The 18524-nt window shown below is 44.3% G+C and overlaps 1 protein-coding gene and 1 long non-coding RNA gene across 2 annotated transcripts; one reads left to right on the top strand and one right to left on the bottom strand.

The window, feature by feature from the left end:
- Positions 1-2076: 2076 nt before the first annotated feature.
- On the bottom strand, positions 2077-12343 carry LOC109641978 (uncharacterized). The gene is made up of 4 exons (XR_002203627.2): positions 12239-12343; positions 6951-7162; positions 6503-6718; positions 2077-2380 (listed from the first exon to the last, which is right to left on the bottom strand). It is a non-coding gene; the product is annotated as an uncharacterized lncRNA (long non-coding RNA).
- A 29-nt stretch (positions 12344-12372) lies between these two features.
- LOC109641976 (zona pellucida sperm-binding protein 3-like) lies at positions 12373-16600 on the top strand. Its single transcript, XM_020106582.2, has 11 exons — positions 12373-12783; positions 12859-12961; positions 13345-13463; positions 13570-13688; positions 13813-13916; positions 14760-14937; positions 15094-15211; positions 15521-15612; positions 15819-15913; positions 16207-16356; positions 16442-16600. Exons 1-11 carry the CDS (start codon positions 12424-12426, stop codon positions 16567-16569), a joined length of 1566 nt encoding a protein of 521 aa, XP_019962141.2. The 5' UTR covers positions 12373-12423; the 3' UTR covers positions 16570-16600.
- The last annotated feature ends 1924 nt before the right edge of the window (positions 16601-18524 follow it).

Genomic DNA, 18524 nt, shown 5'->3' with positions numbered 1-18524 from the left:
TATTCAACGAAACTTTCTGGAAATGCAGTTTCTATATCTGTTAGCAACAGATGCTGCAGCAGCTAACGTGATGTGACACTGCTGTTTTGTTTGTTATAGGCCCATTATGACTGTGAATAGTTTTGTATATATTCATTATTTATTTATTATTTCATTGAATTATTTAAGTGGTATACATGTGCACATACCAATCATAGGTCATAATAAACTGCTGCATGCAGGTGTATTATAAAAGCCACTACTAAAATAAGAGCCGCCTTGGAGCGTAAAGAGGCAAATTGCTATCACATATTTTTACTCCTTTTCTATTGATTTTTATAACCAGACAGACTTGTATGGCATAAAACAAAGTAATTGCATCACATTTTGCTCTTGTAACATCGAACATTGTATTATTGGTGATCTTGTAGCAGCTTATCAGACGTGTTTGAGGTTCACGAGAATGTATATCTGACCTCCAAATGTTTAGAAGGGCCGTGCAGAAGTGAAATGCTCACAACACGGAAGAAGCTGGGCCTGAGGGAGGTAAAGTAAAGGTGAGAGACATTAGGCTCCTGTTGCAGCACCGCTGCAGCCGTCAAGCTGCAAATCCAGGTCGTCCTGAGATAGCAACGTACCCATAAGCAAAAAAACCCAGCTCCAGGTGAGGCCTGATCCCTCGGTTGTTGCTCTGATGGTTACCACACAATCACGCACTGCCCAGCTGCACCAGTGGAGCATGTGCTGAGCTTTTATGCATTTGATACCACATACATTTCCTCCCCTCCGCAGCCTCTCTGTGTCTCTCTTCACTGGCCTGTCAAATTGCCAGTTGGAGAAAAAGATGGTGGAGCCTGGGTTTTTTCTTGCACAGACAAAAAAGAACCCACAGGTTGTCTGGCCATGTCTAAGTGACAGGTGTCCAAGTGTGTGTGTGTGAGATAGAGTGTGCATGTGTGAGTCCAGTCAGACGACAGATCCTGCTAATCCTGTCCGTCCCGAAGGACAGGCAGTGTGACTGGGTAATTGGCCACTGACTGAGCAAGACCACTCTGGAGGCACTGCTTATTGAACCACTGTCAGAGGGAGAGAGGGAGATGAGGTGGAGGCATAACGAGACTGGAGAGGAACGGAAAATGCAGGACAAAATCAAGAAAAGGATGAAGGGCAGGGAAAGCAAAGAGAAGCGATGCACGCAGGAATAAATAAAGACAGAACGAACGAGGAGCATGTGAGGCGACGGAGGGAGCATGGGTGGGTGGGTGATAGAGGTGGAGAGAGAGAAAGAAAAAAAGAATAGAAGTGAGAGTGAGGTGAGGAGAATTTGAGAGTGACCCCGAAGCCACCGTTTCCTCCCCACTCAGCTGAAATGTGACACTTTCATGATTACGCTGGACCATCTTTTTTTGGGGAGGGGGTCTTAATCTTAAAAGGATGAGCGAGGATGAGGGGATGCATGGGGATGGGAGAGAGTGGGAGAAGAGGGGGTGAGGCATGGTGATGGAAGTGTCGGTTAATACACCCCTCCTCCTGCTGGCCACCTAACAAATTGCCTTGTGAAAGCAGAAGTGATGGATAAATAAAGAATGAAATAAAAAAAAAACTATATCCCTCCAGCAAATTGGCTGTCATTGGATTATCCCCCATAAAGGGGGATTTGTGCGTGTGTATGTGTGACCACCTTCTTGCATCACATAGATGTTCTGTGGTTGTGTGTGTGTGCGCGCGTGTTTGTGTGTGTGTGTGTGTGTGGTAGTATTAGGCCCAGGCAGAAAAGGTAGAAGGCGAGAGAGGATTGGATGTGCAATCATTGCTTCATCGGCTCCATTAAACACACCAATGGCCTGTAAATCACAACACACACACACACACACACAAGTTGAAACAGTTGTATGCTAGTAACTTTTAGCAATATTTATGATATCTGCAATTATGTTATGCTATGCGATGTTTTTTTGTCATTTCATGTTATATTACATTACGTTTTGTTACGTTACTTTATGTTACTTTAAGTTATTTAACGTTACGTGGCAATAAACTCAATATTAATAACAAATCTAATTACTTACACATAAAGCAGTTAACATTACAATTTATTATAGTTTTTTTCCGACCACATGGTGAAAATTTAAGTCTAATTTACATGCACGCCATGCTGTGAAATGTACATTAAAGTGAGTGTACACTCCAAAAATATGTATTTCATTAGAGGTCAGAGGTTGAAGTGTCACTGAGGATCCAGTGGAACAGTCTTATTTGACCAGTTCAGCAGTAAGACCAGCTGCCCTCCAGGTGATCCTATAAAGGAGCATGGTTCATGATTCAGCAGTGAGTTCTTTTTTCTCGCCTGGCATCCTCTCTAAGCCGGAGCAAAACTCCAGAAGTCGAGGACCTGTCACGTCTGAGAACATTTAGAGTTGAAAGAGAAGAATAGGAGGCTCAATGAAAACATAAAAAAGATATGAGCGGGATCAAGAAAAAGATGAGTATGAAGGGTCATTGAGTGGGCAGAGGAGGAACAGCTTGTCCGAGCCAAAGAAATCAATAAGTGCTTGAGAGTCAACAGCATGTGGGTGGTCAATGGCTTGATTCAAGCTCATTAGCACAGGGTTTGACTTCAGCGTTTGACCTCATACCCGCCCGGCCCACACTCGCAGTTTTTAACCTACATCTGTTAATGAAGGCAGTTTTTGACACATCTGACTGCAGTGCAGGAAAACACAGTTGAAAACACGAGAGGAATACAACACACGAGAACTATGTGTTGCTTCAGCAGGGGCGTTTCAAGGGATTTTGGGGGCTCCAGGTCAAAAGGGATCTAGGGGGCCTAGATATATCAGAATAAAATCAAAATAATCAAAATATTAGCAAACACTCAACGCCCTCCTAGGCCCATCATACACACATATTTAGATGTTATAATATTCAACAAAACCTCTAACATTATGAAGCACCAGGCAATTTCCCTCTTTGCCCACCCTGTTTTAATGCCCCTGTGCTTCAGTGGGGAATTTCACTTTATAGTTCATGTGGCACCTCCCTGGTATCCCTCATACGAAAAACAATATAGCCCACTGTATAACAAAAGAATGTCCCAGCCACTCTTCTATTCTTCCCTTCAGTCATTTAAAATCAAATTAAAATGACTGATAGCAACCAATCAATGGTAATTTCTGCAAATGATGCAGTACCGTTTCAAACTCCAGTCAAGTATTGATTCAGCTGCACCCTGCAGTAAGACATTTGTCTCCTGTTAAAAACAATCTCTTGTAATTACCTTAAACTGCCTTTTTTATATCAGGGAAGGAGAAATTAACCAGAGCTACCAGCATGCAACAGATTACAGGACATTAGAATACAATATAATAATGTATGCAGTCATCTTGAGGTGCTGGAGGTTTGAATGAAAATGAAGTAATGTATGCACTCATTTTGAAATCCCTGAGGTTCTTCTTGATCACAGTAAGATAGACGCCACGCTATCTTAGTATTTTTCTCGCAGCTTCATAGTAGCATTGGTGGCTGGCTGCAATGGAGGTCATCATCCTGCCCCCTCCTTATTAGTGGATGGGACATGGATCATTGATACATCTTTTTTAAAGATGTCATTTTATGTAGCTGACTGATAGTTTCCTAGTAAAAAAGTTTGTAAGTTGCTGCTTTGACCTGAGTTTGATCAGAAACGTGGGCGTCTGGGTCTCAGATAAACTCAATTCAATTCATTTTTAGCTTGATTCACTCCAGACCTCTGCTCATTTAAAAAAAAAGGCCATTGGGTTTTGCTTTGAGGACAGATTTACTATGAAAACCTATAATCAAAGTGTAAAAGTTTCAAATCAGTGCAACATAAAACAACTGCAGAGGAGACCACGCGTTGGGGATAATTGCATAACCAGTTTCATCGTGTCAATAAAGTTCTTATGTAAGTGTAAGAAATCAGCCTTTTCACCGTGGTAATGAGTCCCTCGCTGCTTACAGAATCAAGCTGCTTTTTAAGTGGTTGACCTGTTGGTTCGTTAGTGTTTCAGTTCGTCTCAAGGCAAAGATCCACGTTGCATCCAAATATCGTTCCTAACATCACTGTGCGTAAATTATGGCCGCATTTTTGCTTTGATAAGGAAATCACAGGCTCTGCGATGACCACCAAGGATGCCCCCGGCCAGCATGAGGCAGCGGGTGAGATCTTTACGACAAGGTTAACAGATGATCAGCAAAGAGTGGCTCCCTGTGGCCCTCACATGGGCCCTGCTCCTTCCTTTCCTTCCCCCTCAGTCTCAATCAATATCTGTTAACAAAAGCTCTGCGGGGCTCCTCTCCGCTCTCCGCACTCTTATTCATATTTCAGGATGTTATTAGAGCGTGCAGCGAAATGTCAGGATCTTTACAAGGTAAATATCTTTCAGAATGTCACACGGAGAGTCGGGGAGGAGGGGGCGGTGAAACTACTTTTCTTCTCGGCTCTGTTTTTCACTGTCACTGCTGCGAGCTGCCAACATTAGGGCAAGAATGATTTCCTCGCCAGCGGCTATTTCACAAAGCCATTTGTTTCTGCCGTGTTTTCAATGATCATATTGGCGTGGGTGTTTGCATTTTAATGGCTGAGCTGCAGAGGCTGTGGCGGAGGGGGAGCTGCTGTGTTTTTAATGCCACAGGAACCTTTAAATCGAGGGTGCTCTCAGACTTTTCAGTTTGTTACAACCAAAATAGCAAGTGTGAAAGGAGCTTCATGCTAAAGGACCAAAAGTTAGCCTGAACGAACCAATTGGAGGAAGTTCAAACAGCATTAAACAAAAGAAGAAGAAAAAGAAGCAGCTTCTTACACCTCCGACGATATAAAGTTTGAGCGGAGAGAACATGGCATTCACTAATGTCAAGTCCTGTATGGACTGCATATAAAGATTGACGACTTGAGTGCTCCCCTTAAATGAAACAACATAGGTAAAAAAAACTGTCTTCTCCATGTTAGTAGCTGGGACATGGATCAAACAAAAAAGTAACATGTTTACAAAGATGGTTTCTGTCATTTTAGGTTATTCTTGTGTCCATTTTTCTGGTAAGTTTGGTTTGATCCTGGCTCCAAATCGAAAGAGGCACTATTCATATCAGGGATTATTTTTGGCTTTATTTCTGCATAGTGGGAGGAAGTGGAGACATGGCGGCCATCAGATTTAGTCTGTGGCCTGAGGCTGGTGATGCTGGTAGTGTTTAATAACAAGCTGATGTCAGACACTCTCCCTTCTGCAAACCAATCGATCGTCACACAAAAGTGAAAGTCTAACCAGATCGAATGTAAACAATATGGGGAACAGCAGCAGGTTAGTGCATGTATGCCACTGCACTTTCACCCGTGTTCTCCACAAATTGCCCGAGGCCACCTTTCTCCATGTGTGTCACAGCAGCAGCGATCGGAGGCGATAAGGCTGCCTCTTCTCCATTACTTTCTTCCCTTCACATTTCTTTTTCATCTCTCAATCAAGCAGACGACAAGCATGTCTGCAGAAATATTGATCTGATCAGAGCACTGAGATGAACAGTGGCCGGGCCTGCAGGTATAGGAAGCAGACGGAGTCGACTCCAAGGCTCATTTCAAGTCGTGCACGTGAGGAGCAAGGCTCAGCTGCATGAGGGGCCTGTTGATCAGAGGAGAATGAGAGTCGGACTCTGGTGTGACACACACTCTCTCTCCTCCTTACTCCTCTCCTCCGTTACACATCAGCAGTGACAACAACCGCTGCCTCACCCAAAACATGAAATGTGTATTTCTACCAGGGATCATGTCTATTTTTGAGTTGTCTGGGTGTTTTTTTCCCTTACTGAACATCTGTGTGATGCTCCCGAGCGACAGCTTCGCCTGCCTTGATCAGCGAAGCAGAAAGACAGGGGAGGAGAAGGAGAGAGGGAGGGAGAGAAAGAGAAATGGCGCCGTTTCAGGTGATGACAACATCTTCGTCAACCTCTGGGATTGTGGGTAATGAGGCTCTCGTGGGAAAGCCAGCTTGGTGATGTCACAGTACTGAGATGAACAAGCACACTCAAGATTCATTTGACAGAAAGCAGGGAAGCGCTCGGGCTGCTGCTTTGCCAGAATATCTCTTGCTCCTGTCTTCTTCGTTGGTGACAATGGGAGCGGCGACAGCTCCTGACTGACCTCATTCATTGTCGCATCTGCGAGGAAAATGTCTGACAACCTCCCATCTTCGCTTCACGTTTACCAGCTGCAGTTTTTCACTTGTTCCGTCCCACACAGACACACACACACTCGGCCATCTGGGTAATTATGACTTATGGCTGACAAAGCTACCTCTCCTTTTTATTTACCCCTCAGCTTGTTGACAGCACAGACGAGTCATGTGCGTGTGGGTGTGTGAGTGCGTGTGTGTGTGTACATCTACTGTACACACTCTCACATAGATTATCTTCCATGCACGCTGCAATCACCATTTTTATCTTGCAACTGAAGACAAGAAATGATAATTGCAAGAAAGTGACATCTCTGAATTATTCTGTCCATTTAAAAACGTACCTTAGATCCTTCTTTGCGTCTTCCAGGCCTTTGTTTGTCATTGTGTCTCCTGTGCTGAAGAGGACTGAGCAGGGATAAGAAGCATACGAGCTTCCCATTGTACCTCATACCTCCCTGGCTGTGCTTCTGAGGCTGGTGCTTGTGGTTGGTTCTTCTTTCGAGCTGCTGCAGCCTGACTGGTTGCTGAGATGTGAACCTCTGGTCCCACAGTGCCACCTATTGACCAATATGAAAGCAGGAATTTACAGTATGCAAAGGGTCATTTAAGCTTTGGCACCAATTCTTGCTCAGTTTTTTCTTGAGGAAAAGGAAGAAGATTAAACCATAAAATAATATTTTAAAAGTAGATATTCAGTTTCATTTAAACCTTTATTCAGCCCAGGAAAGTCGCCAAATAAAACTGTTATTGAGGTCACCAGAGGGGGGGACTTCAAAAAGGGGAACTCACTTTGGAGCGAAGCTGAATGACGTATTAAATCTTTCATCGTTTCCCATTCTCCTGTAACCTCGTTGCACCGGTGGAGCTGAGGCCGAGACGTTGTGGAAAGGCAACAGCCATCCATCATGTCCAATTATGCCGTTTAGATGTAATTGCAAACCCTCAAGGATTGCTCTTCCGTCCTCATCCCTGCACACGCAGACGCATGGACACACACACACCTGCAGGGGAGAGAAAGGGTAGAATATCAGCGTCGGTGCTGCCGACAGAGAGATGGAGGAGAGGGAGGGAGGCCTCCGACTCCACATGCATTTCACAGACAATCAAATCAGAGCAAGCATTCGATGCATCACTGACAAATTGTTTATTAAACAAAGGGCTTGAATTGCAGCGTAACGGAGAAAGATTCGGGAGACGGAGGGAGATAAGACTTTATTGTGTGTGTGTGGCTGCACGCACATATTGTATGCCCATGTGAGGACGACAGCTTTGCACAAACACACCATCTATGTCTTTTTTCCTACTCAGGGAAGCCTGCAATTGTTTTTTAAAGAGAAAAATACCGTCAGGATATAAAACTGACGGTTAACAGATCATGAACGGAGCGTGGAACTAACACTGTTAACACTGGTGGATTCCCAATGGGGGCCACCCACGTTCACTCATGTGGCACCATGGAGAAGCACTCTGGTTAAAAGCACCCAGCGTATGGTATGTTAATGTGCTCCGATCATTTGTTTCCCGCTGTCATCTCCCACATTAAAAAATAAAGAACCTAAAGGTCGAATGGAAGCATAATTCTTATTTTATTCTTTTAGGCGTGTGTGAATATGCTGCATGCTATCATGTATAATGTCATCTCGAAATAAATATCAATTGGTGTCATGCTGGATATCAAAGAAGTAAACCAAAAATGTAACCAGGTTTGAAGGGTACAAAAACATCACTTAAAGGTCCAGTGTGTAAGATTTAGGTGAAAGGGAACTATTGGCAGAAATGTAATGTAGAATAATCTTTATGATGTTTTCACTAGTTTGTTTCATCTAAATTGTACAAATCGTATTTTTATTTACCCTAGAAAAGGCCATTTATATTTGAATACTTTATATTTACATGGAGGGGGGTCCTCTCTACAGGGGCTACCATGTTTTTTACATAAGTCCAGACTGGACAAACCCTTAAGTTTTTATGACAACTGAAGGCTGCCAGAGATTCTTTTTCATGTTTGGAAGGAGAGGGTGAGGTTAAGGGTGTTCAGCTGCAATTCTACACACTGTACCTTTAATTTAAAGTATTTAAAAAACGATTTGCTTTGTGCTACGTGCTTTGATTGGACATTAAAACATTATTTTACTCATGACTCTGTGTATATGTACTCATGACTGTGTATATTTATAACTTTTGCGATGCTGAACTCAGACCCACAGCTACTGTGAAACCTTAGGGCATGAATATTTACGACTCAGAATATCAGTCACTCAAACAAACACATTCATACACACGTATCTAGTGCCTCTTATATTACATATATGAATAGACTTACAAATTCTAAATGTCTACATGTAGATAGATATCCCATGAACAAGTTTTAATTTTGTCTAGTTTTTGGTCAACTTACTTACAGTTGTCATGGAGACCTTGTTTTTTTCACTTCACTCGTATATGGGGTATTATTATTTAATTCCAGAACAGTAAACTTCAAAATATCCTCTGCCACTGATGACTGAGGGATTTCAGCTTTTTATTGTGATGATAAATGACATCTGAGGGTTTGGTAGTTTGCACCATACAACAAAAGTAAAAAGTTTCACAGCTCACAAAAAGCTAAATATCATCAGATGAGCTCTTCCATTAGATCTGATAACAGGGATGTAATAAATGCAGCTCCTTTGAGAGAAACTTTGGAGTCCGTGATGTGGGGCGGAGCAGGAGACTAAAGGTCAGCTCCTGATTCTCCTGCCGCTGAATTGTTCCTCTACGTGGGGCGATGACACCTGTCAGTCAGCCGGCGCCGGAGACCTTTCCACGGCCACAAAGGCCATTCGCAGGCTATTGAGCGAGAGAGGATGCCTTCATGAGAAATGTCATGGATGTTGTGATAAAAAAATGAGGTCAGTGGAGTGTGAGCGGCCTGTGAGAGTTCTTTTTTGGGGGGGGGGGGGGGGGGGGGGGTTCATGTCAAAACTCCAGAGTAGGAGTGTGTCACTGACATCTCGCCACTGTTGGCTCTTTGAAATGTGATACAGCCGTTTTCCTAGTGTGTGCGTGTGTGTGTGTAAGGAAGGTCCAGATATGTGTGTGGCTTTCTGTGTGGTCAGTAGGTGACATGGTGTGATGCATGTCTTTAATAAAAGTCCATTAACTGTGTGTGTATGTGTGTGTGTGACCGTATGCATGCAGGAGAACAGAATGTGTGTGTTTCTCTGAGCTTCCTTTGTACTCGGGCCAATGCCTGTACTTGTGTGAGCTAGTGCATGTTCCCAGGAGTGTCTGCATGTGTGTGTGTGTCTGACCCTGAGTGCAGCAGAACAGAATGTGTGTCCTCGTGTGCGTGATGGGCCGTGAATCAGAGCTCAGTGTGCAGGTTATTTCACGCCTCTCCCACCGGGACGGGCCTGATCACCAGCCAGGCTGCTGTCTGTTACCCCTCACCCTCAGGTTCACTGACCCCAACCATATTTTTCTTCTTTCCCGTCTTTTGTTTTCACTTTCTCCTCCCTGCCCCCCACATAGTGTGACTTCTTCTCACTCTCGTTCCACCCCATATTTCATCTTCACCCTCCCTACACATTTGCTTTCTTTTAAAATTAGCCAACAACCCAAGGTAGTTTCTGCACCATAACAGATGCCAGGGTAAAAAAAAACACATGGTGGTGCAGGTTGGAAAGCGAAAGTTCTCCGGGTCCCACGCAGATCTATTCAGTGCAGCACGAGCGCTGACAAACCACACAGAAACCCACTGATCTTGAACGCCGCTCGCCCACCACAACAGCAGGCTATAACTAATCCATCTCCCAGTACATGTTTTTAATGAGCCTCCATAACCATAATCCGTATGGTGCAGTGCAGGGAAAAGCCAAATCGAGCCGTTTCCATGACTTTGTGCTGTCAGCAAAACCTGATGAGGGAGGTGTGTGTGTGTGTGTGTGTGTGTGTGTGTGTGTGTGTGTAACTTTCACTGAGCATCTGTCTCGTCAGTGTGCCATCCTGGTTGACAATTTTCCATCTGGTATAAGTCGGATGTGTGTGTGTCTGTCTGTCTGTCTGTCTATTTAGGATCTTTCTAGTTACCTGCATCATCCTTGGATTATTGGGAACTGAAGCTGATGGGATTGGCAACCGTGTGTGTGTGTGTGTGAGGGAGCAGAGACAGAATCTGCACAGGGCCCTGCTCTGAAACACCCACAGGGCCCACATTAGGGACCCCCGGGGGGCCAAATTAGAGGCCTTTAACCAAGTTAGAGATCGGAGCCTGACTGGCAGGGATTGACTGATTTCACTGCAGCCCTCTGAACAAAACACACACACACACACACACACACACACCTCCTCTCTTTGTTTTGCAGCTGATCAGCAGAAGATAAAAGCCTCTTCCTGACAATGGCAGCCCCTCTGCTGGGGGAGTCTGCAGGGAGATCCAGACACAGAGGAAGAGCCGTAATGTATTCCTGTAGCTCACAGTCTGTATTAGAGCGTCTGCATCAGGGGGAAGTGATTTAAACTCATTTAGCGTTCAGAGTTTTTCTCAGTGAAATCTTATTATTGGTCTTAAACAGATGTTCTTACCGGAAAAACTTCCACGAGCATGTTTGTTTTTATGTTTTAGGGTTTATTTAATTGTCTATACATTGAATAATAGATGGTTATGTCATTAAGATTCAAGACCATTAAGCAATTGAATAATCTTGTTAAAGGAAATCTATAATTTCATAAATCTCTGTCATAAATTTATGGATTACAACTTTCATTTTATGGTTAATATTTTAAATTAAAGTAATTTTAAAGTATTAAAAGTTTTAATGGTATTTATAATTAAAAAACTGTAAAATTATAAAGTAAATTCATGTGAAACGACTTTCTCTCAAGTAAACTATAAAACGTTTTTTAAATAACACACTACATTTCTGTGAAACAACTTTTTTACAGTGAAACAATGGAAAGAGAGAAACAACGTTCTTGAACAATTTAAAAGTCAAATGCTGCCGTCTGCTAAATCTCCACTTGCCGTGATGGTAATGAGAAAAGACTTTTATAAACAGAAACTGGTCCGGGTCGGAGAGTGAATGGCGTTCACTGCCCTCATGAGGCGAATCCATCAACACCCTCGGGGGGTTTGCAAAGCCGCTCGGTCTTCGGTGTCAAGGCCACATGGTGGACAGGTCTGCAGGGTTCGGCAGAGCTGCTCGTAAAACTGAGATTTATGGACATCTCCTGCGACGCTTCACAAAAGTCACCACCACGGACAGGAAGCGGGGGGGGGGGGGGGGGCGTGTCTTGAACCTCTGCCAGCACGCGTGTCAATCAAAACGCACTGTTTTCTCATTCCATAAATCTGGCACTGCTGAGGCCTTCAGTTATGACAGCACTCAGGAGTGTGTGAGGCCTGTTTAACCTCTTAATCTCTTCATTTCGCCAAATAAAACTCAACTACATGTAGAAAGAAGTGCTCTAGACTGTATGACACTTTCCAAATGTGCTTGTTCTGGCACTGAAAGTACAGTGAATCATGCTGTTGGGTGAAACAGCCAAGATTTATGGCTGACCTTAGATTTAGATATTCCAGATCTGTAATGCATCATTTTTATGCACTTTTCAAAAGTCGCTCTCACAGAAATTATATTTTTTTAAACCCTTGGATCTCCACAAGAATTTAAAGCTTAAACTTTATTTTCCTAAAAGAACAAAACCAACTTTGTGTTGGATAGATTTGATTTTGTTTTGACAGGATTTGACTTCACCTCAGCTCCAGATCTGAAGGAATTGTATTGTTTATATCATCTATTTTAATTTTTAAAAAGGCCCAGTAACTCTGCAGGTTTTTTTTTTTATAGATGATACTCTAATAGGAACAAATTGTGCATAAGAAAACATCTTTGTACCATAGCCTTCTCCTAATTTGACCTTTTTATCTGATGGCTGTTTGGTTTTGTTTTAACCTCGTGTTTTAATCCTGTTTTATTTATTCAACAACTTTTTCTTATAATTCCTTGCTTGTTTATGTTTAGATCAAAGTGCTTGAATTGAGTTATTTCCTAGACATTGCTGAGTTAAATATGGTGAAATAGTAAACGTCTCACCTTCAGTTGTGTTAAGTGGGAAAGGAAGAGAGGTAAGTTTCAAAGATGGAATCCTTCAGGCTGGAGTCCAATTGAGTCATTAGCTGTGGGCGGAGGCTCAGCCAGGTGCCTGCTCACTCCTTTAGTCAGAAGAAAGAAGCAGCACTTCTCCCTGTAAGCACCAAAAACTCAGGTCACGAGTTGTGATGGGGCCCGGAGAAGCAGTGTTGCTGGGGTTTGTGCTTCTCTTCAAATGTGGAGACCTTGGCGTGTCCTCGCACAGCCGGCTCAACGTCAGCACCAACGAGACTCCCTCAGTGAGCCAAATCCCACAAATGACAGCGAGGTCACTGCAGACGATAGATCACCAGCCTAACGGGTCGGGGAGCGAGCCGGAGCGTTCTCCCGTCACATACCGGCTCAGGAGCTACCAGCTCAGGAAGCAGAAACCCACCGGGCCTCTTGTGGAGCAGACGCAGGCCCGAGAGCAGGAAACAGCTCCAGAGTTGTTAAAACTGCCGTTTCAAGGCCCAGACCTGAACCCACGTCCCAAGCAGGAATCAAAAGTACACATTTCTACACATTAACTCAATCCACGCTGCAAATGGGCTCAGTGTAAACGAATGTGAACAATTTCGTAGGTGCCGCTGAAGGCGGAGCAGCGGGTGCCGGTGGCTGCAGAGAGTGTGGTGGTGCGCTGCGGAGAAACAGAGGTCACCGTGGAGGTCAAGAAGAACTTCTTGGGTGAGTAAGGGCAAACAGCTTGAATTGATCACATGTTCTCTGTTTTTCTTTTTCACTGAGGTGCATTTAATTTGCCTCCTGCTCTGATGTTTAAAGAAAAAGAGTTAGAGGCCTGGTTTGGAAAATTAAAAGGAGCGGCACGACACTGTGCTTATTACTGAAAATTGCACAGACTATTGACTGGAGCGGTCGATACTGTGTTTCCTCTTATTCCTCCAATCCGAGAATTCTTGGTACTCGAACGCTGACTTTACAGCGATACATTAAGTAACCTTTTTTTTTTATTTGTCCTGTAGCTGAACCCCCACTTGCTGAGTGTTATTGACTGGGGCCTCAGGTAATGGTATCCATTTAAACCGTGCTTTCCCTCTTTGATCTCAAAGGAAATGGTCGGCAGATCCGAGCGAGCGATCTGACATTAGGAGGCTGCGCCGGAGTCGACACCGCTGACCACGTCCTGCAGTTCCACACAGAACTACAAGGCTGTGGCAGCACGTTGAAGGTGCGCGTAAATATTGTAAATAATAATTACAAAAGTCTTGACTCCCAGCCTCCCTGTTCCCCTCCTGTGTATGAAGTGGCTGTAACTGTTCTCTGCTCTCTCTTAGATGACTGAAGGAGCCCTTGTCTACTCCTTCTCCCTCATCTACTCTCCGACACCCATAGGCGACACCTTCATTCTGAAGACCAACCCTGCTGAGGTGGGAATTGAATGCCACTATCGAAGGTAAAGCCTCATTTTCCTCCTCGCCAGGTAAATGAAATTATAGAGGCCATGTGCTGTTTCCCATCAAAAGGCCTGAAACCCTGCAGAAACCTTTTGTGAGTGAGATGCATCTTCTTCCTCACAGGAGGCATTACGTGAGCAGCAACGCCATGAGGCCCATCTGGACGCAGTTCTCCTCTGACGTGCTCGCGGAGCAGCGGCACCACTTCTCCCTGCGTCTCATGACAGGTGGGAACGGGGGGGGGGTAACAAACTCAGATGCACAAACTTTAATTTGCGGCAGGCGGTTTGACTAATTTCACCAGCGAAGGGTGTTAATTGCAATCACTCTGGGTCTTGGAGACGTCGGCGTGACTGCCTGAAGACGCTGAGCAGTGACTCAATAAACAGGAGTGAAACTTTGGTGTGTAGTGTTTTCAAACTGAATCTAACTCTGTCCACACAAGTGTTTTGGCACCGTATTTGTTTAATCTGTGTTCGCACTAACAAGCCTGAGTAAGACCTTGAATAACAGTTGTATCTATAGTATTTAACTGCGAAGACAACAACATCAGCAACGCTTGTCATAAATATTAATTATATATGTTGCGTTCTGTATAGCCGAGGTTAATGCCAGTGGTTTTCTTCCTGTTTCAGCGTCTCTAAAACTCTTGTGTTGATGTAGCATTAAATTGCATCCCTTGTAGGCTGCACGGACGACAATGCAATCAAAAAAGAGCTAGTTATGTTTCCTAATAATAAGATATCAGCCTAACAGAACCCTAGAATGTACTGATTGTGATATTTGCATGGCCTGTATGAAGTTATGAAGGGAATTATGAAAGTTTTAAATGAGGTTTTGCAGGCACAGAGCCTCATCTGTGTTTCTTATCAAGGTTCGTCATCATCTAATTCATTTGTTGCCCTCTCTTTAAAGTACTTTCCTCTTATTGTTCCAGTACCTATCCTTTCCTCCGCTGCTGCTCTGACCCTCTCTCCCCCATGGGCATCATTTGAGTTTCATCTAATCCGATTGAAGGCCCCAGCATTACTTTTCCACTTATATTTTGTCCCTCTTCTGTATTCGATTAGAGGACTGGCAGTCGCAGGGGCCATCCAGCGTTTTCTTCCTGAGTGACGTCATGCACATCGAAGCGGCCGTCCTGCAGGGTCACCACGTTCCCCTGAGGGTCTTTGTGGACAGCTGTGTGGCCACGGCAGAGCCCGATCCCTTCTCCCAACCCAGATACCCCTTCATCAGCAACCACGGGTGAGACGCTGGACAGAAACAAGTTTATGCATCGGCCTAAAATAGCCAGCTTGTCGTGATAATTGAGATTTATGTTTAAAACAGTTGCATATCATTCTGTACCAGTGAGAGAATGAGTGGCTGGTGCTGTGTTTGTGAATATTTTTGCCATATAAGGTGTCTAACTGATGCTAAGCTGACAGGAGCCAAGTCTTACTTCATGCAAAGAAGCCGGCAGGATAAACTTCACTTTCTGCTCAAAGCCTTCAGGTTCCAGCAAAATCACAGCAGCTCGGTGAGTGCAGCTCGTCCGAGGAGTGTTTTTATACGACCGATCGTGTATCATGTTGTCAGACGCTTGACTGTTCAGGCAGATTTTCTTTTACTTTCTTGTCTGAGCCATCTGGTAACTGTAGAAATGTGTGTTTTACAGCAGTCGAGGTGTTTCTTTAACCTTCTTTTTCTTCTGTTATGTGTGGATACTTCAGGAAGGAAATAGAGAATCCAGTATTTTTAGATAGTTCTGAAAAAAATGCAAGAATATGCAGCCTGTGCAGTGTTTTCAGTTGTTGCAATCCATTTTTGAATGTGTGTATCTTCGTAGCTCTACATCACATGTCATATGAAAGTGACGACGGTCTCTGTTCCCATCGACTCGCAGCACAAAGCGTGTTCATTCCTCACTGAGGCCAACAGGTTAGTCCCCATAAATGGATCTGGGATCATTTGATATAGAACCTTTCACACTTCTTCTTGTCTGGCGGCTTCGACAACCCCGAAAAGATTGGAAAACAAGGCCAGTTTTCAAAAATCACTGAGTTATCCCTTCATTTCTTATTTGGATGATTCTCAACACTGTATCCGTGCTCTTGTCCTTAATTCACCACCTTGTCTCCGGACAGATGGGTGGCGTCAGGTGGGGACAATGAGGTGTGTGGCTGCTGTGAAAGCAGCTGCGACAAGCAGAGATGGAGAAGAAGCCTCGTGGTGGACACTGGTATGATTGAAGAATCGCAACATTACACTAACCCTAACCCAAGTGATTTCTTGCAAGTAAAATATAATCACCCACAGACAAATAGAGGAGCAGAGGTTCCGCCCATGTTTAGACAAGCTCCCCTGCTTTCATTTGGCACGCACGCCGTTTATGCGTCTTTGGAGGATTTGATTTTTGCGCTCATCCCTTTAATGGTCTGACCAATCAGTCATGTCGTGAATGGTTGACTCAGCTGGTTAATGCACACACAATAGATGTTTCTGTCTCTCCTCCATCGTCTTCTTCTTCCCAAGGTCTTCCTCCGGAGCTGCAGTGGGAGGGGTCGGCCTCTCTAGGCCCCATCCTGCTGGAGGAGAACGTCCTAGAAGAGGTGTCCGAGCTTCCTCCAGAGCCGCTCCCTCTGCTCCACACGCAGGAAGTTACTCAGACAGATACGACAATATGTAACGTCTGTTTTTCTACGCTCACACTTTTGTCATTTTAACAAACTGTATCTGGAACCTATAACGTTCGTCTCCTGCTCCTCAGCCTCTCACCCGTCGATAGACCTGCTGTGTGGAGTTGGTGCGGCGCTGGCCGTGGTGCTGCTAGTTCTCATGGGAGCCGTCACTGTGAGCAGACTACACAAGCTCAATGGATACGATGTCAGTACCTGATCTAAGAGAATAAAACCTTTATACAAACCCACGTTTGTCTTTTATTTCTGTGTCGTGCAGAGGTAAAGACTGAAATCAACCGTCTCAAGTCTCCATTCCAAACACTTTGTTGAATTACTGCAGCCATTGTCTTTATTTGGTCGGATCTACAGTCAGTTCTTATATAGCATTTTTTATTTCTGTTTACGATGATTAAAAATGCTTAAACTCATATAAATAAATTCCAGTCAGTAGACCCGCTGTGCCGGACAGATATCCCTGACTTTAGTCCTCGTCTTATCGCTGTAATGCCCCCTGTTTTTTATTTTATTTGTGCTGTTCTGTTGATTTAAAGCCTGATACTCAAACATTGGACGTCTCCATTACCGGCGCCATTACTTCTTTGAAAAACGCTTCCTCACAATAGCGCAATCATTCCTGGGATAGGTTGTGCTAGGAAGGATCCACCTGTTGGAGCTTTTGTTTCTCGGGGATAGGAAGATGCATTTGAGGGAGCCTTCGAAATGGGAAAGCTTATCTCTCGGGTGTCCTTCTCCTTCAGGACCTGTTTCTTCTTCTCAATGATTGTTATGTTTCACTGTTTGGATTCTTCTACCTGATTTAAATGGCAATAAGTTGTGTAGACAAGGCCTTTGACACAAAACGTTATCTGAAGAAGAGGATCCTTTCAAATTTGGTATTGCTGTAAATGTTCACTTAGACTCCCCAGGTCAATGTGGCCTCACAAATCATGTTTTTGGCCTCTTGCACATAAAATCTGCCTTCGGGGAACTTTTGACCAGTTGTCACTCTGTCCCAAGAATAAACTGATTACATTGCAGAGGTCGTACGGTGACCCTCGACCTCTGGTTTGCCAAGGCATACGAGCCCAGGGCCACAACTTCCTCCTGCAGCTGGATCCAGGGTTGATAAGAGCTGTGAGACTGTATCAGAACATTAAGTCACAGCACAATGACCTGAAATAAGCAAAAATGAAATCTGCTTTCATTTCAAAGGACCGAGCCACATTTCTGGCAATAAATGGCAATAAAATGTTATCACAAGTAGAGGGTGGTCAACCTTGCAGGAAATGACCAGGCCATAAAATGTATATTTATCTGCAGCATTCTTTAATATCTGGTATTTAGCTGTGTGCTGATGCATGAGGGAAAAAACTTATTAAATCTGGTTTCCAAAATACACAGGGATGTATAAAGAAGATTAAATATGAAAGAATTGTGCACAACCCTGACAAGGAAGGCGAGTGTGTAAGGTACGAGCTGACCCAGTGTGTCCTCCACGCTGAATTCATGCACGGATGATTTAAACGGTTAATTTTTTGGGGAGCCTGCAGCTACAGTCCGGCTCTCGCCATTACTACTACTATCTTTATATGAATCCACATGTAAAACAAAGCAAACCCTCAGAGGTAAAAAGAGAGAGAAGCAGTGCCGTTAGCTCCACGCTGCGAGGTTAAACATAAAGCACCATACTGGTAACGACAGTCATATTTTAGCTGCGGGCCATTCTCGCCGCCTCCCTGAAATCCCCCCCCCTCCAGGTTTTGCGGCAGAGCGCTGGTGAAATGGGGCTCGTCGTGAACTGTTGCTCACGAGCCCGGGAAGACGAATAGACATAATTAAAAAGCCTGTAAAAGGCGAGAGCGGGTCCTTTTATTACAGTAATATGTGAGGGGCCTCGCTTTAATGGGGTGTTTGTTCCCATGTGTGGGGGGGCTGACGGCCTCGCTAGTTTACTACCAGAGTGTTGCTGTACGCACCCCCCTCCTCCCCACATCTCCAGAGGATAATAAAAAGCCATATCTAATGATGCACCGGCAGAACACACGACTGCGACATGCGTGCACAGTGATGGACACTCACACGGCGAGTCTCCCCCTGGAAAGAATGGTGGGAAAGAAGATGATTGTGGTTTTTAAAGAGAGGAGACGGAACAGAGGAAAAGAAAAGGGAGGG

Source organism: Paralichthys olivaceus, chromosome 24 (assembly GCF_024713975.1).
Source record: "Paralichthys olivaceus isolate ysfri-2021 chromosome 24, ASM2471397v2, whole genome shotgun sequence".
In the NCBI taxonomy this organism is placed as follows: Eukaryota; Metazoa; Chordata; class Actinopteri; order Pleuronectiformes; family Paralichthyidae; genus Paralichthys; species Paralichthys olivaceus.
The sequence above is the reverse complement of the archived record's forward strand: the minus strand, read 5'-3'. Positions and strand labels throughout refer to the sequence as shown.

Bases quoted from the DNA above. Each gene is read 5' to 3' on its own strand.
- LOC109641976 (XM_020106582.2), top strand. From the start codon at position 12,424: ATGGGGCCCGGAGAAGCAGTGTTGCTGGGGTTTGTGCTTCTCTTCAAA. The intron at 13,689-13,812 runs GTAAAGCCTCAT...TCTTCCTCACAG, and splicing joins ATTGAATGCCACTATCGAAG to GAGGCATTACGTGAGCAGCA. The intron at 15,613-15,818 runs GTTAGTCCCCAT...GTCTCCGGACAG, and splicing joins TTCCTCACTGAGGCCAACAG to ATGGGTGGCGTCAGGTGGGG.